The 25572-nt window shown below is 46.1% G+C and overlaps 1 protein-coding gene across 1 annotated transcript in view; it reads right to left on the reverse strand.

Moving 5' to 3' along the window:
• The window catches only part of LOC144503420 (uncharacterized), a 74094-nt gene that overhangs the window by 20105 nt on the left and 28417 nt on the right, over positions 1-25572 (reverse strand). Inside the window, exons 7-15 of the mRNA XM_078227729.1 lie at positions 23685-23720; positions 22295-22420; positions 19491-19562; positions 17468-17638; positions 12219-12311; positions 11146-11238; positions 8066-8158; positions 6818-6944; positions 989-5272 (exon numbers count right to left, since the gene is read on the reverse strand). Coding sequence (XP_078083855.1) covers positions 989-5272; positions 6818-6944; positions 8066-8158; positions 11146-11238; positions 12219-12311; positions 17468-17638; positions 19491-19562; positions 22295-22420; positions 23685-23720 — 5095 coding nt within the window. The remainder of the gene's footprint in view (positions 1-988; positions 5273-6817; positions 6945-8065; positions 8159-11145; positions 11239-12218; positions 12312-17467; positions 17639-19490; positions 19563-22294; positions 22421-23684; positions 23721-25572) is intronic.

Raw genomic sequence — 25572 nt, forward strand, 5'->3', positions numbered from 1 at the left:
GTATTGGATCCAGGGACCCTCCAATCTCTAGTATCACATTGGTCAATATTTTTACCCATTGAGAAATGAGGAAATATTCTGTAAACTCAGCTGCATGATTGGCTTCATGTGCAAAACATCTCTTTAAACAATATGTACTTGCTGCATCATGGAATGTGGTCCACTAAGTTTAAGGCACAGCAATGGTTAAGTGTCAGAACTGACGACCATGGCTTCAAGCTTCTATTTAATACTCAGTCAAACAGTGTCCATGTAACATTAAGTTTATTAACTTAGAAAAAGCCACTAATGGCAGTCTATGAGGAATGTGCAAGGAAGAGACCGACTGTGGGTAGATAATGTGCACTTCATGGAAAATTGTGAAAGAACAGGCAAAATTTGCAGGATGGGGGGAGGCAAGTGAAGGTGGGAGCTGGTGAAGTAGGACTGAGCGTAGCTCAAAGTATAGTGCAAATCTTATTATAAATGACAAATATACAACTTCATATTAAAATAACATTCTTAGCATTTCTGACACAGTGCAGTACTACAGTTTGGTTTTGATAGTGAGATTGATCTCATGATAGAGAACAGTCATCTTTGTTTTTGCTTTTTCGCTTTCCATCTTTTCCTGCCTCAGCCATTGCTGCTCTTTGCACCATTTCTTTATCTGAATCGCATGTAATGCTTTCTCTCCGGTCCCCAGCCTTCAGTTGCCCCCCATGATGACTAGATTGCTGATCACTGCTGTTAGTGCATTCATTTCCCTCCTCTACATATGTTCCCCCCTTCCTGCCCCGTTCTCCCCCCTGCCCCTCGCGCTCTCCCCCCTGCCCCTCGCGCTCTCCCCCCTGCCCCTCGCGCTCTCCCCCCTTCCCCTCGCGCTCTCCCCCCTGCCCCTCGCGCTCTCCCCCCTGCCCCTCGCGCTCTCCCCCCTGCCCCTCGCGCTCTCCCCCCTGCCCCTCGTGCTCTCCCTCCTGCCCCTCGCGCTCTCCCCCCTTCCCCTCGCGCTCTCCCCCCTGCCCCTCGTGCTCTTCCTCCTGCCCCTCGTGCTCTCCCTCCTGATGTATTAGCACTCCAGCCCCACTGTTATCTGTGTTCAGTTTCACATGTTCAGTGGGCCCTGCACTCAGAATGGGCTGAGATTTGGCCTCACTTCCAGTACCCACCTCTCCCCTTTCCTCTTTGGCCTCAGGTGCCTCCTTCTTATCCTGAGTTTCATCTCCTAATATCTCACTCATCTCATCATCCCACTCAAACCTACCTCCTTCCTCAGCATCCTCATCACCCTCTCTGAGCTCTTGCTCCTCCACATTTATCTGAGAGACTGGTGCATCATCTGCCCTTTCTTTCCTTGTCTCACAACTCTGTGCCTTGTTGTGTGGCTCGTTGCTGGCCCCAGACATGTCTCCTCCCTCCTTTACAGGATCCCCTCTCTTTCCATCCTGCATTATCATTCCTTGGTCTATAACTTTTACCAAGACAGTGCCACTCTTTACAGGGCCTTGTTGCAAACTCTCTGGTGCTACTTCCTCAGACCCTTTGTTCAGTTCACATATCACGCTTTCATCAAGGTCACTCACAACCCCTGCAGACATCTGAGCATTCTCCCCAAACTCTTCACTGCTGCTACAAGTCTCTGTTACTTGCCGTATTTCTTCCCCATGCTTCATTGGCACGCTCTCTTGTACTGTTGCCTCTTCAGTAATTCCAGTCTCCTTTTTTGTTGGTGTTCCTTGTTCATCTTTACTGTCTGTTACTTTATGAACATCCTCGGTATTATTCTCTGGTTTGGCCCCGTTAGTTTCTTCAGTGCTTTTGCTTTGTATTTGATTCCCTTTACCGCTCTCTTGTACCACAACACTTACCTGACTACTTAAATCACACTCAGTTACTTCAGCCCCTCTCTTTTCCTCCATTTCTTCTTTCTCTGCCTCTACTGTCTGAAGGTCAGGAAACACTGCTTCTTTTGAATTTTCAGCTGTACTGACCTCTTTCCCAATTTCTTGCACAATTCCCTGCATATTAGTGCAAAGTAGATTCTCACTTTCCTGTTCAAAGTTGGCCCCCTCCTGCTCACTGTGGTCTTTGGTCTGCTCCTCCTGCTCTCTGGGACCTCTCACCCCATCCATCTCCTCCTCTCTGTGATCTCTGATCTCATCCATCACCTCCTGTCTGGGAATTTTGATGTCATCCATCGTGTGCTCACTGGGGCCTTTGGCCTCCTCCTCCTCGCTGGGGCCTCTGACTTCATCCATCTCCTCCTCGCTGGGGCCTCTGACTTCATCCATCTCCTCCTCGCTGGGGCCTCTGACTTCATCCATCTCCTCCTCGCTGGGGCCTCTGACTTCATCCATCTCCTCCTCGCTGGGGCCTCTGACTTCATCCATCTCCTCCTCGCTGGGGCCTCTGACTTCATCCATCTCCTCCTCGCTGGGGCCTCTGACTTCATCCATCTCCTCCTCGCTGGGGCCTCTGACTTCAGGACCTTTGACCTCACTCTCCTCTTCAGGAGGACTTTTGAGATCACGCTTCTCTTCTGGAACCACTATGACCTCACCCTCCTCTTCTGGGGGACTTTTGACCTCACCCTTCTCTTCTGGAACCACTATGACCTCACCCTCCTCTTCTGGGGGACCTTTGGCCTCACCCTCCTCTTCTGGGGGACTGTTGTCCTCACCCTCCTCTTCTGAGGGACCTGTGGCCTCACCGTCCTCTTCTGGGGGACCTTTGACCTCACCCTCCTCTTCTGCGGGATCTTTGACCTCACCCTTCTCTTCTGAGGGACCTTTGGCCTCACCCTCCTCTTCTGAGGGACCTTTGGCCTCACCGTCCTCTTCTGGGGGACCTTTGACTTCACCCTCCTCTTCAGGAGGACTTTTGAGATCACGCTTCTCTTCTGGAACCACTATGACCTCACCCTCTTCTTCTGGGGGACTTTTGACCTCACCCTTCTCTTCTGGAACCACTATGACCTCACCCTCCTCTTCTGGGGGACCTTTGGCCTCACCCTCCTCTTCTGGGGGACCTTTGGCCTCACCCTCCTCTTCTGCGGTATCTTTGACCTCACCCTCCTCTTCTGAGAGACTTTTGGCCTCACTCTCCTTTTCTGGGGGACCTTTGACCTCACCCTCCTCTTCTGAGAGACTTTTGGCCTCACCTTCCTCTTTTGGGGATCCCTCAACTTCACCCTCTTCTGGGGGATCTTTTACCTCGTGCTCCTGTTCTGGGTGACCCTCAACCTCACCTTTCTCTTCTTTGGAACATTTGACCTCCCCCTCCTTTTCCCTCGAGCCTTTGATCTCACCCCCCTCCTCTTCAAATCCTTTCAATTCAGTTGCACTGGAGCCTTGGGCCCCACTCTCATCTCCTTTGCCCTTGAACTCACTGTTTACCTCCCCAGGAACTTGCACCAAAACTTTAACCGTTTCACAATTTTCAATCTCATTTTGACCATCATTAACTTCACCCTCTTTTTCTCCCTGACCCTTGATCTTATCACAATTGTAATCTTTGGTCTCATCTTCATCATTTCTGGTATTTTTCACTTTGCTCTCTCCTTGCCCATGATCATTCTCTTTCTTATCCCCTTTATTGCCTTTGCCTTCATCAGTGTTGTGCCCTTTGACCTGCCTTTCATCTCCTTGGGCCTTGATGTCATCCATATCCTCATTCTTTCCATAGTTCCTGGCTGCACCGAGATCAGGGTTTTTAACTTTCTCCTCAACTGCTCCATGACTCCTGACCTCGTCCTCCCCATAATCCTTAATGTCACCTTCAATTTCTATGCCCCGATCCTCAACCTCAGCCACTACCTTCTTTTCCCCTCCAGTTGGTGTCATTTCCTGAAGACAGCCATGCTCCAATTTGCCGTCTACCTTTCCTTGCTGCATCACCTGACTGGCTTCATCACTTTGCTCTGCACCTGGATCTGCCTCGGCTTCATCTGGTACTACTTTCTCCAGTTTTTCTCCATTCACTTCTCCAAACTGTAAACTGTTTTCTGCCCTGCCTGTCTCAGTCACCTCATCTCTCCAATCAGAATCTTCACCAGTTACAATAAGCTGCTTTACTTCATTCCCTACAATTGATGCATTCATCCCTCTTGGATGACAAGTAACCTCTTTGCCCACCTCCACCTCCTGCAGGGCCGCCTGTGTTAGCGAATTAGTCCCTATCTCAGTCTCTTCTGCCATTTTTTCCACTTCTTCCCCTAGCTCTACTGAGGCTGTGGATGCATTGTCCACTGGTTGCTCACTTCTGTCTTGATCATTTCTTTCTCCATTCTCAGCTGCACCCTGCACTGGACCATCAGAAGAATCCACATCCTCTCCACTTGACCCAGACTGTCCATTCCAACCGGGTGCAACAAGCAACACTTGCGCTGCTTCTTGACTCTCCCTGGCTATATCATTATGAAAATTCTCGAAGCAGATTTCAGTCTCCTGTGCTGTAGAATAGAGCTCTATGTCCCCTATGGCCACCTGCTCAGGCCCTGTAATCAGCATCCCATCCAATTCCTTCCCTTCAACATGGACAGTTTCAGCAGGTTTCTCCCGCTGCAAGTTGTCCCCTTTCATCTGAACCAATCCTCCCCCCACCTGGGTGGCGTCCTCTTCCTTATCTCTTGTTTCCTCCAGTAGTTCATGCCCACATGTGCGCTGTTGAAAAATTTCCTTGGCATTTTCTAGCACTTGTTGCACTATTTTCTGAGTTTCCTCCACAATTGCCTGATTGTCAGCTCCTGTCCCAACATTGTCATCATGCACCACAGCCAAGTCATTCCCAACTTCTGAATGCTCTTCCTTCCTAATCCCTCCATGGGTACTCTGTTCCCCTATGTTACCTAGCCTCCTCTCATCATGATCGAGATTCTGGTTTCTATCCTCATGCAGCTGCTCCCCATTTGCACCAAAGTCACTCTCATTCTCCTCTGTGCTGCCACAGATCTGCTTTCCCTCCCCAGATCCCAGGGCATTGTTTATTCCCTCGGATACCTGTTTACCTCCAAGGTTTTGTTTGTCACATGCACTTTGCTCTCCATCGTCAAGATTGGCTGTAGTACGTTCTATCTGGTCTGTGTGTCCATTATCTCTTACAGTCACTGCTGGTGTCTCACTCTCAGTCAGTGCCTCACACTCCTCAGTTATGTCCTTTTCTTGCACATTATCCATTAACATCTCCCGATTCCCAGTCTCCTCCATCTGTTCATCAATTCCAGTATGCTGCAAGACTCCTCTTTCCCCAACAGTCTCCAAAATCTCATTCCTCATTTGCAATTCGTGGCTTTCTCCTATAAGGACCATTGGAAGAAGTGAAGACATTGTGTCCCTGAATGAACCATCCACAATTACAAATTTCCTTTACAGATTTCCAATTTGCCAAGCATTTATAACATTTAGGTTCTTCTAGTTGTCATTTTTAAAACACCTGGTGTAAAAAGGCTTCTTACCGCCCTTAAAGGGACTTCAATAAGCACTCTGATCAGCTTCAAAAAACATTAAAACAAAATCAGAAAATTTAAATTGACCTCAAATCTGTTCAATTATTTCCTAACGAGAATGGAACAAAATCCGCCAAATTACCTTTATTCCAGAGAAAGTGAGGGGAGGAGGCAATAATTAACTTTAAAAAGATCATTTAATGCTTGATCCACTTTAATATCTCTTTGCAAAAGGAGAACATTGGGCTGATGCAGTAACACTCATACGCCAACAGAGGGTGATGTTGCTGCATGTACAATGATGGATTGATTCACATCTTGTAATGGCCATTCTGCCCTTCCCACCCTGCCACCCTCGCTCGCCTGCTCCACCCCCCACTCCCCCTCATGTGGACATCAGTGAAAACTCACTTTAAAATGATTTTCCCCACATGAACTGAGAGAGTTGGCTTTAAAACCCTTCTTGCTTCATCTCTTGCTTTTTATTGTGGCATTTATAATTGTCCTCGTAATATTTGATGAGACAGAGTAGGGGGATCTTTATTCTGTATCTAACCCTGTGCTGTATCTGGACATGTTGAGGCAGGCAGTGATGCAATCAGGGTTCAAATTCCAAGCGTTTCTTCATCATTGCTCCATTTCAAACTTGGGTAACCAATGAGCCGGCCACATAGGTAACCACTTGCTTTTAAAATCAGACTTGTGCCGTCCAGTTTACATTTTAGAAGTTTCTAACCTTCATCAAGTATATGAGAGAGACAGGAATAGAAGGTTATAATGATGGATTTAAATAAGGAAAGATGGGAGAAGGTTCGAGTGCAGCATAGATACTGGCATGGACTGGTTGGGCTAAATGGTCTGTTTCTGTGCTGTATATCCTCTGTAATCCTGTGTAAAATCCAGGTTGTCTGAAGCTAATCTGGGTGGGTGGGAGATGGGAATCCCATCCCTAATGGTGTTTACAGATACAGTTTTCAATACAATCTCTTTCCCTCTGCATCCACAATCAAAACTCCCATAAAAAAGATAAACTGTGCAGAAGACATGGTAAGGTGCATCACTGAATCAGTTCCCCTGGACAAAGTACATCACAGAATCAGTTCCCTCGAGTGAGGTGCATCATTGAATCAGTTCAGCCATCACAGGTATTATGTTGTATCTGTCAGTTCCCTAACGTACAGGTTCTCCTGTGGGTCTGCTGGATTCCACAAGTAAAGGTTAAGGTGCAAGTTTATTAAAACTCTGCAAATTGCTCTCTAGTGATTTGGTTTCAGACAAACATGCCTCATGACCCTCATCCGGCCCCTTCTGTTATTCCTCCAATCCTTATTCCTCTGCGCCCAGAGACCATTTCAAAAACTAAGATTAGAGATGAACTGGGCATGCTCCACTTACCTAGGGGGCCATCGCTGGAGCTCTGTAGCTGGGCTGCAGCCTGAAGGCCTGTCTCAGTAGCCTCTGTGTGTGCATTGCCTTCCTTCCTGATTGGTTCAGCCTCACCATTCGTCAACATCCCGTAGGCCTGCCATAGAGAATGAACCATGTTTACAGAGTAGAACAGGCCCCAAACCTCCCAGGCTCTGACACGTATGGAAAGGAGAGATCCTGAGCTTACCTGCTCATCCATTGCCTACATCATGGGCTCCTCCAACTGGCTACCAGATGTGGAATAGGCCCCAGGCCCCTTCCCTGGTCTGTGCTGAGCCCAATCAGCTGAGATGGGGCAACTGGAGCAGTCAGAGCTTTGGCTGTGCTGGATTAGAGAGGAGCAGTTGAATATTTGTCAGGGTTGACTATCCGGTGGGTGTTGCTCTAGACAGACGTCAGGTGAGAACAGGATTGGGCCCCATTGTGATCCCCCAACCCAGATATGGTCCAATAAGTTAGATATAGTTAACCACTGTTCAAGGCGAAGGTCTGTACCCAGACTATTAAAAATTTGTTCAAACAATCCGTGTGAAAAATGAAAGCTGTTTTAATTGGAGCAGCTTGAACACATAGTAGGGCAGGATGTCTCTTGGGGAGGGTAGAGTGGAACCCTTGGGCGAAAGGATGCCCCCAGTGAAGAGGCAGCCCCCAGAGGTGGTGTTGATTCATGGAATTGCCTTTTGCATTGATCTACCTTACCTCAGAAGTCATTATTTGAGATAGTTTGCAATGGTGAGCATTACTGCTGGTATTAATCTCCCTGAAACAAATGAAGATGGGGCATTTACTGAGACTCTTCCAATCCTTCCACGTCCCTAAAGTCATAACCCTGACTGTTTTAAGTATGTTTCCACAGGCAATGGTCTCCCTTCACTACCTTACCCCAGCAATCCACTTTTCATGTTTAGAATGCTGGCGGGCTGCTGGTGTGCAGGAGGCATCACTGTGTCCTCACCTCCTGGAATTGGAGAGCGATTGACAGTCAAAGCCTAGATTGATCTCCCCTCCCTGGCCCAATGGCACTGAGGGCAACAGTAACACTAGCTGCTAATTGGTCAACTGAGTAGATACAGGCAATGACAGGTACACTCTTGCACACTCTTTAATCAGCCCACCATCACCCAACTCCCAAATACTGGTCAACACACCAATATCCAACTGTTCAAGCCAAGAACCCTAGGGCTCAACCTCAGGTCCCCAGTGCTGCGTCCATACCTTCAGTCTCTCCTTCAGCATAGCAACCTCATCCCTGAGCTCATCCCGTTCAATCCTGATGGCATCAGAGTATTCCTTCTGTCTTTCTAAAGCCTAAAGGGGAGGCCGATGAGAATGAGAGAGGGAGAAGAGAGAGGAGAGGAACAATACGTATCAAAAAAGATAAGAGAGGAGCAGAACTTGTGGAAACAGAATACTAACAGGAGAAATACAGATAATATTCAAAAGTTTGCTAAATAAAAATTGAAAATTTTCTGAAATAAAATCAGATAAAATAGATAACCACAGGCTCGGCTGTGCACGGCGATCACAAACTCTTTCCACACCCCTCTATGGGGTCAAATTCCCTTTGTTACCCCTTCACCAACTCTCCATACCTCCAAGTCACTGTAATGTGACCAATTCCTGCCTGAGGATAGCACACCTGACCTAGGAGGGGAGGGGCTGTTGAGGGGCAATAAATCAGGAGAGGCGACATGTCTGACATTCAAGCAGAGTTAACATGGTATTATGAAAGGGGAAATCATGTTTGACCAATTTATTAGCGTTCTTTGAGGATGCAATGAGTAGGGTGGATAAAGGGAACCAGTAGGTTTAGTGTATTTGGATTTCTAAAAGATATTTGATAAGGTACCACATAAAAGGTTACTGCATAAGATCAGAGCTCATGGTGTTGGGCTATTGTATTTGTACAAAGAGATGATTGACAGGAAACAGAGTCGGGATAAATAGGTTATTTTTAGGTTAGCAAACTGTAACTAAAGAAGCGCCACAGTGTTCAGTGATGGGGCTACAGCTATTTATAATCTCTGTTAATGACTTGGGCGAAGAGACAGAATGTATTGTAACCAGATTTGTTGACAGTATAAAGTTGGGTGAAAATCACATTGTGAGGAATACCCAAGGAATCTGCAAAGGGGTATAGAGTGGTCAAAGATTTGACAGATGGCATGTAACATAGGAAAATGTGAGTTGTCCACTTTGGCAGGAAGAATAGGAAAGCAGAATACTATTTAAATGGAGAGAGGCTGCAGAGGGATCTGGGTGTCCTTCTACATGAATCACAAAATGTTAACATGCAGGTACAACAAATAATTAGAAGGCAAATGGAATAATGGCCCTTATTGCAAGATGATGGAGTATAAATGAATTAGAGATTAGTGAGACTGTGCCGAGAGTAATGTGTATAGTTCTGGTCACCTTATTTCAGGAGGGATATACTTGAATTGGAAGCAGTTCAGAGAAGGTTCACTGGGCTGATTCCAGGTATGAAGGAAGTGACCTATATGGAAAGGTTGAGCAGGTTGGGCCTACAGTCATTGGCATTTAGAAGAATGAGATGTGATCTTTTGAAGATTCTGAGGGGGTTTGACACGCTAGATGCTGAGAGGATGTTTCTCCTTGTTCAGGAATCTGGAATGCAGTGGGCATAATTTCAGAATAAGGGGAGTTTCATTTAAGACAGAGAGAAGGAGAAATTTTCACTCTGAGGGTGGTTAATCTAGGGAATTCTCTACCCCAGAGAGCAATAAAAAATGGGTCATTGAATATATTCAAGACTGGAATTTTTGATCTATATTGGCAGGAAAGTGGAGTTAAGATGACCTCATTGAATTGTGAAGCAGACTCAATGGACTGAATGGTCTACAACTGGTCTTATTTTTCACGTTCTTATGTGGGGAGAAGCCATGTGGCTCAGGGGTGGAGATGTATGTCTGGCTGAAGGGTTACATTTGTGGCCAGAGGGGGTCTGTCTTTAGCGTTGGGGCTACATGACTGTTGGGAGGGTCTACATGTCTGATGAGAGAGGTTACATAACAGGATGGGGTTATATGTCTGGAGGAATGGATTACAGGTGACATTCTCTCCTGAAGCCTTCTTTTAAAATTTGGATTTAGTGTTCTCCTTCCTTCTGCCATCCCTTTCTATTGCAGAGTCCATTTTGCAATCTGCATTATGATCAATCCAGTGCCTCCTGCACATGTGCAACTGCTCCCATGGGCCCCTTAATATAATGGGTTCCCCTGCACTACCTCCCTCCAAGTCAGAATCCAAGCCTCCTCCCACCACTGCTCCACCCTCCTCTCCCTCCCCCTCTAAGGCCTTGCTTGCCTTTAGTTACTGTAGTTCAGAGGCTCTTGGACCCCTAGAGCAGTGGGCACCTGGACTCTGCAAGCTCCTATTCTTCCACATTTCCTTCAGAGTGGAGTTGATGGCAACAGGGGCCTGTCTTGCTGCCAGAAAACAGGCGGCTCAATGGCTATGTTCCCTCCAATGACAGCTCTTGGCATCCATGAACATGGTGGCGGCAGACACAGGTTGACACCTGCCTCCTTCCTACCAATACCAGGACACAGCTGGTTGCATCTCACATCTTGGTGTGCTTAAATCCCACACCAAAGACTTCACCACACAGTCCAGACCAACACTGTTAGTGCAGTACTGAGGGACTACGGCACTTTTGGAGATGCTGTCTTTCAGATGAGACATTAAACCGAGGTCTCATCTGCTCTCTCAGGTGGATGTAATTGATCCCATGGTAGAAGTTTGATGAAGAACAGGGAAGTTATCCCTCAGTGACTTGGCCAATAATTATCCTTCAATCAACATCGCTTCAAACAGATTAGCTGGTGATTGCTGTTTGTGGGAGTTTGTTGAGCAGAGATTGGTTGCTGCGTTTCCTACATTACAACAATGACTACACCTCAAAAATTACTTCATTGGGATGCCTGAAGTTGCTAAAGTCACCATATAAATGTATGTCTTTGTTGATACTGCACTGCCAGGATGAAAACCCGCTCCTGTGGAATCCAATAGGACTTTATCCCATTTGGGAAAAGCCAGAAGAAATCCACTAATGTTTTCCAACTGGATTCAAACCAAATGTGGTCAAATGCGGGAGGGGGGGAGTGGGGAGATGGTCCAACCAATCTTGTTATTTCTATCGATCACCAGAGGCTCCAGCTGACTTGGTAAACATGTGGCCAATAGTGGCTGTGATGTCTGATCCAGAGTGTTAATGCTGAGTAAGCAGGAGGCTGGCTGCAATGCCACATCAAGAGTGCACAGGCTGCCCCTACCCCAATTTTCTTGTCTTTCCATTCCACTGTCTCCTGGAGGTCAGCGATCTCTTGGGCGGAGGAATGCTGCTTCTGGTTCAATTCTTTGATCTCCTGCCACCGATCCCGAGCCGAGGAAGATAAAGAAGGGAAAAAGGAGAGGGACAGAAAGAGAGGGAGAAAGAGAAAGTGAAAGGAAACTAGAAAAAGCAAAGACAGGAAAGAGCAGCATAACAAATCGCAGAGCAGAGAAGAATTTCTTCACGTTCATTTATATTCAAACATTGCCTCAGATCAGTTAAAACATCATCAGCCAAATCATGTCATTGTCTGATGTAAGAGAACCTTCGAAATGTCACTTCAGTAAAAATGCAGCCAGGCACACAAGGGGCCACCAAGTTCCAATAAAGCCCCGTGCCCACTGACTTGATCTCAGGCTGGATGACTTGTTGGGATCTCTGTATTCCTGGGAGACCTAGCCAGATACTGGTCAGAACTCTAGTGCCTCCTGTTGGCCAGAACTGGGCTGTGACACACTCCATGGTTAAATAGTTTTCTGTCGATTACGCGAGAAGAATGGACTAGCCGGCAAAGAATGGGCAGAACCGAACGCAACCCTAATCAGCGCCTCAGCCAAGTATGAGTCATTGTGGTCAGTTAAGTAGCAGGGATAAAACCAAGGCACTTGGATGGCAGGGGAAATGTCAGGTTGAGGTGGCAACAATCCGGGTATTCAAATCCTGGCACTGAACCACTATTAAATCCACCTAGAGCACAGAGACTTTGTCAGGCCACGCACACATCAGTATCTCCAAGCAACCTGCCTTCACGGGTCAAATTGGTGCCAAGCTATTTGACTGAGTCTGTCCTTGCACAGTCTCTGTAACTCACCTTGAAGAAACCAAATAACAAACCTTCTAACTAATCATTAACAATTGAATTACATTGGTATACTGATTGACCCAAAAGGAATCTGAACTGCGGCTCATTTCCACATTCCGGGCTTCCCAGGGGATTAAGGCCCTGACTATGTTGGCTATCAGAGCATCAAACATCCATTGTCAAATGGTGGTAGCTTTTAAGATTTAACTTACCATTAACATCTCTTCTCTCTCTTTAAGAGTCTCCTTCATTGTCTCAAATTGTTGCTGCAGAATACTGTAGGCGTGTTTCTGTCTGTCCAATTCCTAGCAAGACAGCAAAATCAGAAATTTCAGCTGCAACACCCAGGGTAGCCAAAATCTGCACCACCTACAGTGCCAGAGTTAATGGCAGACTCCATCCCAATCAATAAACCCCAATCAATAACCCACGGCAAAGCAGTCCAAACGATCTAACCCCATGAGATGGGACAGGGTCTGAATCTGTGACACCCCAAAGTGATGAGACAGGGGTCTGTGTATGTGATTCCTCAACAAACACAGTGATGGGTCTTAAATCTGTGTCTCTGACACCTCCACACACATACAGTGATGGGGCAGGAGTCTGTGTCTGTGACATCCCCAAAAGCACAAGACTACAGAATTAAGAACAGAAGTAGACTATTTTGCCCCTTGAGCTTGCTCCCCCATTCAATAAGATCATGGATGATCTGATTGTGGCCTCAACTCCACTTTCCTGTCCGTCCCCACAATCCTTGACTTCCTTGTCGATCAAAAATCTAGAAAATCAGCCTTGAATATATTCAATAACCCATGAATTTCACAGATTTAAGACCCTCGGAGAAAAAGAAATTCTCCTCATCTGTCTTGAGATAGGAGACCCCCAATTTTCAAACTATATCCCTTACTTCTAGACTCCTCACCAGAGAGAAAAATCCTCTCAGAATCTACCTTATCAAGTTCCCTTGGAATCTTAAATGTTTCAATAAAATCACCTTTCATTCTTCTAAACTCTCATGGGTAAAGTCCCAACCTGTTCAGCCTTTCCTCACAAAATAATCCCCTAATCTGAGGAATCAGTCAAGTGAACCATCTTGGAACTGCTTCTAATGCAATCATATCTGATCTCACTAAGGCCCTCTACAGCCCTAGCAAGACTTCCTTGTTATTATATTTCATTCCCCTTACAATAAATGCTAACATTTGTTTGCCCTCCTAATCACTTGTACCTGCTGTGATGATAGTTGTTGCTAAATAGAACATAGAACATAGAAAAACTACAGCACAAACAGGCCCTTCGGCCCACAAGTTGTGCCGAACACATCCCTACCTTCTAGACCTACCTATAACCCTCCATCCTATTAAGCTCCATGTACTCATCCAGGAGTCTCTTAAAAGATCCTATTGAGTTCGCCTCCACCACCACTGACGGCAGCCGATTCCATTCGCCCACCACCCTCTGTGTGAAAAACTTACCCCTAACATCTCCCCTGTACCTACCCCCCAGCACCTTAAACCTGTGTCCTCTCATAGCAGATATTTCCACCCTGGGAAAATGCCTCTGAGAGTCCACCCGATCTATGCCTCTCAACATCTTATACACCTCTATTAGGTCTCCTCTCATCCTTCGTCTCTCCAAGGAGAAAAGACCGAGCTCCCTCAGCCTATCCTTATAAGGCATGCCACTCAATCCAGGCAACATCCTTGTAAATCTCCTCTGCACCCTTTCAATCTTTTCCACATCCTTCCTATAGTGAGGTGACCAGAACTGAGCACAGTACTCCAAGTGGGGTCTGACGAGGGTCTTATGCAGCTGCATCATTATCCCCGGACTCCTCAACTCAATCCCTCGATTGATAAAGGCCAGCACACCATACGCCTTCTTAACCACCTCCTCCACCTGCGGGGCCGATTTTAGAGTCCTATGGACCCGGACCCCAAGGTCCTTCTGATCCTCTACAGTACTAAGAGTCTTTCCCTTTATATTGTACTCCTTCATCCCATTTGTCCTACCAAAATGGACCACGACGCATTTATCTGGGTTGAAGTCCATCTGCCACTTCTCCACCCAGTCTTGCATCCTATCTATGTCCCTCTGTAACTTCTAACATCCCTCCAGACTATCCACAACCCCACCAACCTTCGTGTCGTCGGCAAACTTACCAACCCATCCCTCCGCTTCCTCATCCAGGTCATTTATGAAAATGACAAACAGCAAAGGTCCCAGAACAGATCCCTGGGGCACACCACTGGTGACCGACCTCCATTTAGAAAAAGACCCATCTATACCCACTCTCTGCCTCCTTTGGGCAAGCCAGTTCTGGATCCACCGGGCAGCAGCCCCTTGGATCCCATGCCCTCTCACTTTTTCTAGAAGCCTTGCATGGGGGAACCTTATCGGACGCCTTGCTAAAATTCATATAAACCACATCTACCGCCTTCCCTTCGTCAATGTGTTTAGTCACAATTTCGAAGAACTCCACCAGGCTCGTAAGGCACGATCTGCCCTTGACAAAGCCATGCTGAGTATTCTTGAGCATACTAAACCTCTCTAAATGCTCATATACCCTGTCCCTCAGGATCTTCTCCATCAGTTTACCAACCACTGAGGTTAGACTCACCGGTCGGTAATTACCTGGGCTATCCCTATTCCCCTTCTTGAAAATAGGAACCACATCCACAATCCTCCAATCCTCCGGCACCTCTCCCGTCTCCATCGACGACGCAAAGATCATCGCCTGAGGCTCTGCAATCTCCTCCCTCGCCTCCCACAGTAACCTGGGGTACATCCCAACCGGACCCGGCGACTTTATCTATCTTGATGCCATTCAAAGATTCCAGCACAACCTCTTTCTTAAAGTCCACATACTCAATCCTTTCAGTCCACCGCACGCCCGCAGTACATCCACCCAGGTCCTTCTCCTCTGTGAAAACCGAGGCAAAATACTCATTGAGCACCTCTGCCATTTCTACTGGTTCCGTACAGACTTTCCCGCCTTCACCTTTTATAGGCCCTATTCCGTCACGTCTCATCCTTTTACTCTTCACATATTTATAGAATGCCTTAGGGTTCTCCTTAATCCTACCTGCCAGGGCCTTCTCGTGACCCCTTCTGGCTCTCCTAATTTCCTTCTTTAGTCCCTTCCTGCAAGCCATATACTCTTCTAAATCCCTATCTTCGCCAAGCTCTCTGAGCCTTTTATACGCTTTCCTTTTCTTCTCAACTAGGTCCCGCACAGCTTTCGTGCACCACGGTTCCTTTAACCGACCAACACCTCCCTGTCTGCTCGGAATGTTGTCCTGTAGAACTCTCGACAGACATTCCTTGAAAAACTGCCACCTCTCTTCAGTGCGTTTCCCCGAGAATACCTCCTTCCAATTTACTCCTCTAATTTGCTGTCTAATGTCTTCATATTTCCCCTTACTCCATATAAACACTTTCCTAGCTTGCCTGATCCTCTCTTTTTCCAATGCAAGCTTAAAGGAGATAGAGTTATGATCGCTATCCCAAAGATGCTCTCCCACTGAGAAATCTGACACCTGTCCAGGTTCATTGGTCAGTATCAGATCAAGTACAGCCTCTCCTCTTGTAGGCTTGTCCACATGCTGTGTCAGGAAACCCTCCTGAACACACCTAACGAACTCTTCCCCATCCAATCCCCTTACCCTAGGGATATTCCAATCTATGTTTGGGAAATTAAAGTCTCCCATCACAACAACTCTGCTATTACTGCATCTCTCCAGGATCTGTTTCCCTATCTGCTCCTCCACCTCCCTGTTACTATTGGGCGGCCTACAGAAAACTCCCAGCAAAGTGACCGGTCCCTTCCCACTCTGAACTTCCACCCACAGAGACTCGGTGGACAATCCCTCCACAGCATACACCTTCTCTACAGCTGTGACACTATCCCTGATCATATATAAAATATATATGTATGGGTTTTTTTATGTTTAAGGGGCATGTTTTAAAGTTCAGTTTTTTTCTACAGTCAGTATGTCTGGTGGAAATGTAGCTCAGATGCTGGGAAAGTTGGATAATTATTCATTTTAGTGATGTAGTGTTTACTTAGGAGAGAGCTAATGGATTTTTGTTTATAGATTAAGGTTTCCCCTGTGGTTTCTGATTCGGTTGATTGACAGGGTCATGTGATAATGTGGCCAAAAGGAGGAGCTAGGTACGTAGTAGAGAAAAACAGCTTTTAGTTCTGGCTGGGGTTTGTTTTGAACACAGGTTTTCTACAAGCTACTCTCCTCAAAATCTCTGAAAGCTTCAAGGCTTTTTGCACTCAAAATAACAAGTATATTTATGGTTGCTAACTGTATTTAAAGTGCTTTTTAAGTCTGTAAGAAAAATTTGCTAATTTGGAACAGAAACAGTGATAAGTTAGAAATTAAGAGTTGTTTCTTTTTAAAAACATATAGTTCAATGGGTACAAGCTGCTTCAGTTTGCTAGTTTTATACTTAAACTGTGTTATTAAATAAAGTTTAGTTTTCTTTATAAAAGATCCCTAATTTGTCAGCAGAATTGTTTCTGGAGTGAAGCATCCTATCCTCAAATTTATGCCAAAATAGAAAAACTGTTGGGGTCTAGTCCGACTTCCTAATGTAATTTGGAATTCTGGTCCAGGGCCCTAACACTGCATACTAACTTTGTGAGATTCATATACCAGGACACCCAGATCCCATTGTACCACTGAATTCTGCAATCTCTCACTGTTTAAATAGCATACTGGTTTTCTATTCTTCCTGCCAAAGTGGACAAGTTCACATTTTCCGACACTATATTCCATCTACCACATTTTTGCCCACCCACTTAACCTAAATCCCTTTGTAAATTCTTTATGTCCTTTTGACAACTTACTTTTCTACGTATCTTTGTGCCATCAACAAATTTAGCAACTGTACATTCAGTCTCTTCATCCAAGATATTGTAGATATTTGAGGTCTCAGCATTGATCCCTGTAGCACTCCACTAGTTACAGTTTGCCAATCCAAAAATGACCCACTTATCCCTACTCTCTTCTTCCTGTTAGCTAACCAATCCTCTATCAAAAACATATCTAATACATTACTGTCTACACCATGAGCTCTTATTTTGTGTAGTAACCTTTGATGCAGCAACTTATCAAATTACCATGTGGAAATCCAAGTGTGCCACTGGTAAAGATTCCGCTTTATCCACCTTGTTTGTAACTCCCTCAAAGAATGCGATAAAATAATCAAACATGATTTCCCTTTTACAAAACCATGTTGACTTTGCCCGATTGTGATTATGATTTTCTAAATGTTCTGCCATTACCTTCTTAAAATGGGGATAGAACATGGGGGTTTATGTCCTTGATTTTCTCCACCACCCCTACACAAACACAGAGTGAAAGAACATCATAATTATTGGACTGAACATCAGCTGTAATTTGCTGCTGTTCGTCCTGAAACCTCAAAATCTCCCAACACCTCTCACCTTGGTCTTCTCCTCATGCATCCTGTGCGTCTCTGCTAACTGTTCCTCGAGCTCCAGCAAACTTTCCCTCAGTGTGTCTACCTGGTACATGAGGTTGGTCTTCTCATTGTCCAGCTGTGCATTTGACACCATGGCTTTTTTATATTTCTCCTCCACTTCGGCCAATGAGTCCTGGGATAGTGAGAAAAATAACCATCATAGGAGCACAAAGTAGGTTCAAAACTGAACAGGATTGAGGTAGACAATGGGGAAGAGGCTGAATCCCATTGTAGCCAGGATGAAGTCTACCCTAGTCTAAATTCACAAGCATTAGTCAGAGGAAACCTTCAACCTGCCATATGGGATTTGAACCTGGACTCCACAAGTGAGAGGCCAGAGTTTGATCAGAGGCCCGAGTCTCAGTGTTGTTAAATGAGCTGTCTCACCTATAGAAGGGACATTTGTGGACCAACAACCACCCCTCCCACTGCCATACTCCGTTAGTACTTCCAACCACTACACCACCCCCACCTCCCTGAGTTGGTAATGTTAACAGCTCCCCATTCCTGATCTTCAGTTGGTAAATTTCTCCTGCTCCTTCTCTGGTTGGCAGGATCCACAAAACCACCAGATCCCTTGAATGGAAGATTCTAACATTCCCCCACCCACCTCCCCAGACCCCTTGATTGGCAGATTTCCCATCCCCATTCCTCAGTTGATTGATTCTACTCAAAGCCCCCATTCCTGCCCCGAAATCTTAAGTGGTGGATTCTTCCACCCCTCAAGGTATGCAGGGCAAGTTGGGGCCAGTGAGACTGTTGCACAATCGGTGCTAGTAGAGACAGTTGCAGTCTATACTGGAAGAGGAGGAATTCCAATATGAAAGTATCTCCTTCTCCAAGACTCTGCTTTGTATCAGCAGAGAGCTGAGAGTATTGTTCTCGCTCCCAATTAGCTGTGTGCACCAATGTCGCTCCTAGTGATAGACTTGTGACTATGTAATGTACTTACACTGTGGGCTACTGAGTGTCTAATGAGTGAGCCACATTGGCTAAAAGGCCTGGGGTTCCACTCTTAGCTCTGCAGTGTATTAAGCCAAGGACTTTGTTTGGGAAGGGGTGGACCCCAGTACCTTGGGTGAGGAAAGAGGGAATAACAACAGCGGTAGGAACATTGGAGGAGACAGGTTTAAGGCACATTTACGAAGCCTGCCATAGTTTGAACCATCTGGAACACTGATTGTCTAGGGTCACGGGACACTCAATATACAGGATGGCGCTCAGTGGCTACTCAAACAGGTTGTGGAAATGCTGGTGTTGGACTGGGGTAAACACAGTAAGATGTCTCACAACACCAGGTTAAAGTTCACCAGGTTTATTTGGTAGCACAAGCCACTAGCTTTCGGAGCGATGCCCCTTCATCAGGTGAGTGGGAGTTCTGTTCACAACCCTCTCTCCGCTCACATTGTCTGTACCTTTAGGACTTGATTACCTGTAAAGACTCACATTCCAACCATTATTTTGTAAATTGAGTTTGTGTCTATACATGCCCTGTTTGTGAACGGAACTCCCACTCACCTGATGAAGGGGCAGCGCTCCGAAAGCTAGTGGCTTGTGCTACCAAATAAACCTGTTGGACTTTAACCTGGTGTTGTGAGACTTCTTACTACTTAAACAGGTACCAGGAAAACAGGAATCATTGTGAGATAATCAGGCGGAGTGGAGAGAGTGAATGTGGGTGGAGAGAGAGGGGGTGTGAGGGAAGGATGGGCAAAATGGCAAGGTTGGGCAAGAATAGGAGCAAATACAAGAGGAGGAACTAGAAGAAGAGAGAGATGATAGGAATTGATAAAACATGCTTCCCAACTGAAGGAGAACAAGCAGTAGGCCAGAATGAAAAACCTGAAAGCAGTCCATGCTGTTAGTGTGGAGACATATCAGAAAAGGAATCAGTTGAAATAGACCCCATGGTTAATACCATGTCTGCACACAGGCAGCCATGGACCTCTGCAGGAGGGGCACACACTCATTCCCAAACAGGGTACCTTCAATTCCTTCAGCCCTTCCATGTACTTTCCTTCTACATCCTGTATCTGGTCCTTTAGCTCAAAGATTTCCTGAGAGAGAATCAGACAGCAATGTGAAATGAAGGAGAGAGAGAAAGCAAGAGACATATAGAGAGAGAGAAAAAACAAAGAAAGACATAAGGAAAGAGATAGACAGGAACGAGGTGGAGTGAAAGTGACAGACGGAATGAGAAAGACAAGAAAAGAGATATAAGCAAAAAGACATGAAGAAAAAGAGAGACACAAAGAGAATGAGAAAGAGACAACAGACAGACTGACAGTCAGACACAGTGAGATACAGAGAGAGAAAGATTGGCAAAAGAAAGACAAGGAGAGACGCAGGCATAAAGTCACAGAGAGAGTCAGAAATTAATAGAGAGCCAGAAAGTCAAACGCCCTTGTTGCACTGCACTGGCTGCCAAATGCAGACAAGTTTAAAGATCCGACTGAAATTGAGCGGCCAGAAAGAGTGTCTAACATAAGTGGAGAAGATCTGGGGGTGAGTTGGGAGAGTTGGATATCAGGAGGGGGTATGGGGGTCGGAGTCCAGCTGGGTCAAGGGAGGGCGTCATATAGGGGAGTGGTGGGTGGTAGAGCCGTATCAAGGAGTTGGAGGCCAGGTCGGGGAGTGGTGGTCGGATAGGGGGAGTGAGGTTGGGTCGGGGATGAGGGTCAGGATCATGGGAGTAGAGTCCCATGCTGGTGGGAAGGTCACAGGGTGAAGGGGAAAGTCCCTGGGGGGCTCATTCTGGGTGTTTAAAATAGTTACCTATGAGTTAAAAGAGATCTTATTTCTAACTTTTTCAGAGTAAACATTAAAGTAATCCTGGCAGAACCATCTGAAGTTAGAGATCAAATTGCTTTTTTGGATGGTTCCCAGTGTGTTGCAATTGCCCAGGGGAGGTTAGGGCTTCAATTGCCATGCAATTGTTTACCTGGGAAGTTCTGATGCCCTCCCCTGGGCAATTGCAACACACTGGGAACCATCCAAAAAAGTAATTTAATCTCTAACTTCAGATGGTTCTGCCAGGATTACTTTAATGTTTCATGTTGACGCATTCCCCAATGCGTCTCTGGGTTGTTATTCAAATCTAAAGCTGGGGAACTAGAAAGTTACGGTCCAAAGACTAAGAGAGAATAGAAACCGAGGGAGAAAAAGAGAGAGAAACTAATAGAGAGAGAAAAGAGCAATGAGTCAGAAAGAGAGAAGAAAGGTGAATAATGGGAAAAGAGAAATGGTGAACAGGGTGAAAGGAGATAAAAAGTCAGAAAGACGGAGAAACAGACAGATGTCAAAAAAACAAAGTGAGAAAAGTAGAAAGAGTAGAATGAGAGACAGAGGCAGACCCACAAAGAGAGAGAGGAGGAAGGAGAGAAGAAAACGATAGAAAGAAACAGGGAAACAGTTACAGAGAGAGGTGGAGGGAATGATAGAGGCAGAGATGAAGAAGACATAAAAACACGTTGTGAAAGAGATAGAGACTTGGGAAACCGAAAGTGACGCAGAAAGAGAAAGAAGTAAATAGAATCAGGTAGATACAAATAGTGTGAAAAATAAAATAACGAGAAAGAAAGGCAGCGAGGCTTTATGGAGAGAAAGATAGAATTGGGGGGAGGAAGGGCGGGGGGAGGTGCTGGAAGTTTCCACTCTATGCACAGAGTGCTGGCTGAGATGAGAAAAGCAGTGTGCAGCTCATAGGCTATACACAGCTGGGTTTTCTCTCCAGATAATCCAGCACTCTGTGGAGGACAAATCTGGAAGTGTGCCCCACAGTATCACGGCGGGGCCCCAATCTGCACTAAACACCCCCTCACCCCCAACCCACGTGCACAAGGGCACCTTCTACCACCAAAACAGGCACAAGGACAACCCCCCCACCACAGACATAAGGGAAACCTCCCCCACCACACACAAAAGTGCAACTCTCACCCCCACCCCCAATCTCCACACAAGGGGCATAAGGGCGACACATCCTCACACATGCACAAGGGCAACCCAACCCCCGATGTGCACAAGGACAAACCCCCACATGCACAAGAGTAGTTCCCCACACCCCCCCAAACACATATACAACAGCTACCATCCCCACACACACAAGGGGAACTCCCCCCAACGTAGCCCCAGCGAGGGCCCCCTGGCACTGCCACAGGCACAGCTACCAGGGGGAAGTGCAATGTTCCCTACCCCAAGGGCTATATTTACCTGTATGCCCCTGACGGGTTCCCCTCAACCACTTCACATTTTTCAAAAACAATTGTAAACCTTGCCAGAGTGATGTCACACTTGCGAGGGGGGGTATTTCTATTGTGGGGGCAACATACAGTGGGGAAGCCTTTAACTATAATTTATTGAAATGAGGTTCCCAACCTTTCACGGCAAATGCAGATGCAAAATCGCTGTGAAGGAGGGAAAGAGATAATCAGGCAGTGAATGTGTGAAAACTAGAGAGAAAGTGGGTCGAAAGACAAATCAACAGAGATGCAGGGAAAGACACAGGGATACACAAATCTAGACACAGAAATAGAGACAGACTGAGGAAGACAACCAGAGACACATGTACCCAACCATGAGGAAATAAGAATGATTCAAGATAAATTCTACACACAAGCACATCACCTTGCCATGGGAGTATGTAAAGAACTGATTATCCCAGCAGTCAACTGCCCAGTCTGAAAACTGGGCACTTGCTAGTAAAGTTCTGACCTGTGCTCCGGGCTTGCCCACTGGAATCACAAAGCTCTGAAATGACCCTTCCCTGACCCTGCACCCCCACTCTTTTTACCTTGATCTCCCGAATGGAGCCTTCAGTGTCCATTGAGGTGGTGGTTTCCCCGCTGCCTCGCCTCGACGAAGTGCCCCCCAAGGAGGCAAGGGTAGCAGCAGAGAGGCTCGAGGCTGCTCGGGATCCCTGAAACAAAAATGTCGACTAGCTAAGTGTGTGGGCACAAAACAACGAATACACTGCTGCCCAGAGCCTTTTCTTAGCTCGTTAACCTCATTTGGCCCCTCTGTCACACTGTGTGGCTCCTGTAGTTCACTTTCAAAGGGAAAAATGGACAGCAAGCACAGCTACAACTGGAGTGACCTGACTAGAACCAATCTAGTGGGATAGCAAAGCAACATCAAATTGAATAGGGGTGATGTATATTAGTGATGGAACTGGGAGATCAGTGGTAATGTGGAACCCGTGATCTGTGACCATGACTTACTTTCTATTTCGCATCATGAACCCACAGAAGAGAGATCGTCTACAGGGTATCTGTCTGTACTAAATCTATGCTGCAGCTACACCAGGAATTCCCTAGTCGCCACCTTCCGGTGCCTGTTTGGGTACACTGAGGGAGAATTGAGCATGGCCAATGTACCTACATGTCTTTCGGACTGTGGGAGGAAACCAAAGCACCCGGAGGAAACCCACGCAGACACGGGGAAAATGTGTAAACTCCCCACAGACAGTGACCCGGGCTCGGAATCGAACCCACTGTGAGGCAGCAGTGCTAACCACTGTGCCGCCAAAAGAATGGGACTATTTGGAGGGTGCTTTATTCTGTATCTAATTCATCTTGGACCTCTCCTGGGAGTGTTTAATGGGACAATATACAGAGAGTTTTCCTCTGTATCTAACCCTTGTTGCACCTACCCATGGAGTGTTTGATTGGAAAGTTTACAGGGAGCTTTTTATACTGTGTCTAATACATATTGTAGCTTCTCTAAGAATGTTTAATGGGACAGAGTAGAGGGAGTTTTATTCTGTATCTGATCCATGTTGTATCTGACCTGGGAATATTAAATGATACTGTGCTTAACCCATGTCACTGGTAGTCTGAAGTAGAAAATGCTCCCTCACTTTGATGAGCACTGAATAGACAAAAAAGAAAAATAATAAAACAGGGAGGCTGTGTCAAGCTATCCCTACCAGTAGGGCTCAGCTTTGAGAAGTGCCCCAGATTACAGAACCCCATAAGAGCCCGGAACTATCAGACATGGGGCTAATTGTCATTCAGCTGCCTAAAGTGTGAGTGTGTCACTGAGCACCTTCTGAATCCCAGCTCAACCATGTGGAAACTCCAGATAATAGGTGAGTGGTTCCTGGAGCTCCAGTTGAACTGTGAAGTGTGCTAGATGGACAAGGGCAGTAATCTTTATTCAATTACTTGTAGCAAGTTCCTCACCTTCTCTGTAAAATCCTTCTCCACCCTTTCTTCCACCTACAGGAGAGGAAGCGAAAAGGAGAGGGTTTAGTGTCAGAACCACCATGTCTCCCTCACACACCAAGCATGAGTGGACGTCTCCTGCCCAACAACCCAAGTGTTATACATTCATGTACCTGTACCCACATGTACTGCACCCCACGGTTATACAGTGACAGACTGGTACGGACCAGTACTGAACCCTAGTTTTATACAGTGACAAACCTGGACTCACCAATACTGTAGTCTAGTGTTATACAATGACAGAGCTGCCCTCACCAGTCCTACACCAAACTGATGGTCCTGTATCACCAGTATTGTAGCCCAGTACCCAAATCCAGTGAAGGTTGGTGCCCATCGAAATATATCCAGTGAGGACTAGTGCTGATGGAACTGTATCCAGTGAAGGTCAGTTGCCAGTGCAGGTTATCAGCCAGTTAGAATGAGTCATCCGGGTGAGTAACCAGTGTCAGTGTCAATGACTACCCAGGAAACCATATTCAGCAATGTGACGCTGACAAGCACAGAACATTGCAAATATTACTCAATGGCTAATTAACAAATTATTCTGAAAATACAAAAAGCAAACCACACCTTATCCAAAATAATTTACTGTTAAGCAATAAAGTCGTCATAATCCCAGGTCGCCATAGGCTGCTGTCCCCTTTGGGGAAGAGCTGGTGGTGATTTAATCTGAGGGTCACCACACCTCAGGCAAGGAGCAGGTTGAGAAGGCGGGGCCTTCATGAATATGTTATGCAATACTGTTAAACCTTAATCCAAATTACTCCCACCACCAGTGTCAGACCTGTATCCACCAGTACTGTACCCCAGTGTTATACAGTGATAGACATTTACCCATCAATGCTGTACTCATGTTATACAGTGACAGACCTGTACCTCCCAGTACTGTACCCCAATATTATACAGTGACAGACCTGTACCCACCAGTACTGTACCCCAGTGTTATATAGTGATAGACCTATACCCACCAGTACTGTATCCCAGTGTTATACAGTGATAGACCTATACCCACCAGTACTGTACCCCAGTGTTATATAGTGATAGACCTATACCCACCAGTACTGTATCCCAGTGTTATATAGTGATAGACCTATACCCACCAGTACTGTACCCCAGTGTTATATAGTGATAGACCTATACCCACCAGTACTGTATCCCAGTGTTATACAGTGATAGACCTGTACCCACCAGTACCTTACCCCAGTGTTATACAGAGACAGACCTGTATCCACCAGTACTGTCCCCAGTTTTATACAATGACAGACCTGTATCCACCAGTACTGTACCCCAGTGTTATACAGAGATAGATCTGTATCCACCATTAGTGTCCCCAGTTTTATACAATGACAGACCTGTATCCACCAGTACTGTACCCCAGTGCTATACAGAGACAGACCTGTATCCACGAGTACTGTCCCCAGTTTTATACAATGACAGACCTGTATCCACCAGTACTGTCCCCAGTTTTATACAATGACAGACCTGTATCCACCAGTACTGTACCCCAGTGTTATACAGAGATAGATCTGTATCCACCATTAGTGTCCCCAGTTTTATACAATGACAGACCTGTATCCACCAGTACTGTACCCCAGTGCTATACAGAGACAGACCTGTATCCACGAGTACTGTCCCCAGTTTTATACAATGACAGACCTGTATCCACCAGTACTGTACCCCAGTGTTATACAGAGACAGACTTGTACCCACCAGTACTGTACCCGTGTTATACTGTGTCAGACCTGTATCCACTAGTACTGTGCCCCAGCGTTATACAGTGACAGACCTGTACCCACCGGTACTGTACCCCAGTGTTATACAGTGACAGACCTGTACCCACCAGTAC

Source organism: Mustelus asterias, chromosome 14 (assembly GCF_964213995.1).
Source record: "Mustelus asterias chromosome 14, sMusAst1.hap1.1, whole genome shotgun sequence".
NCBI classification, from domain to species: Eukaryota; Metazoa; Chordata; class Chondrichthyes; order Carcharhiniformes; family Triakidae; genus Mustelus; species Mustelus asterias.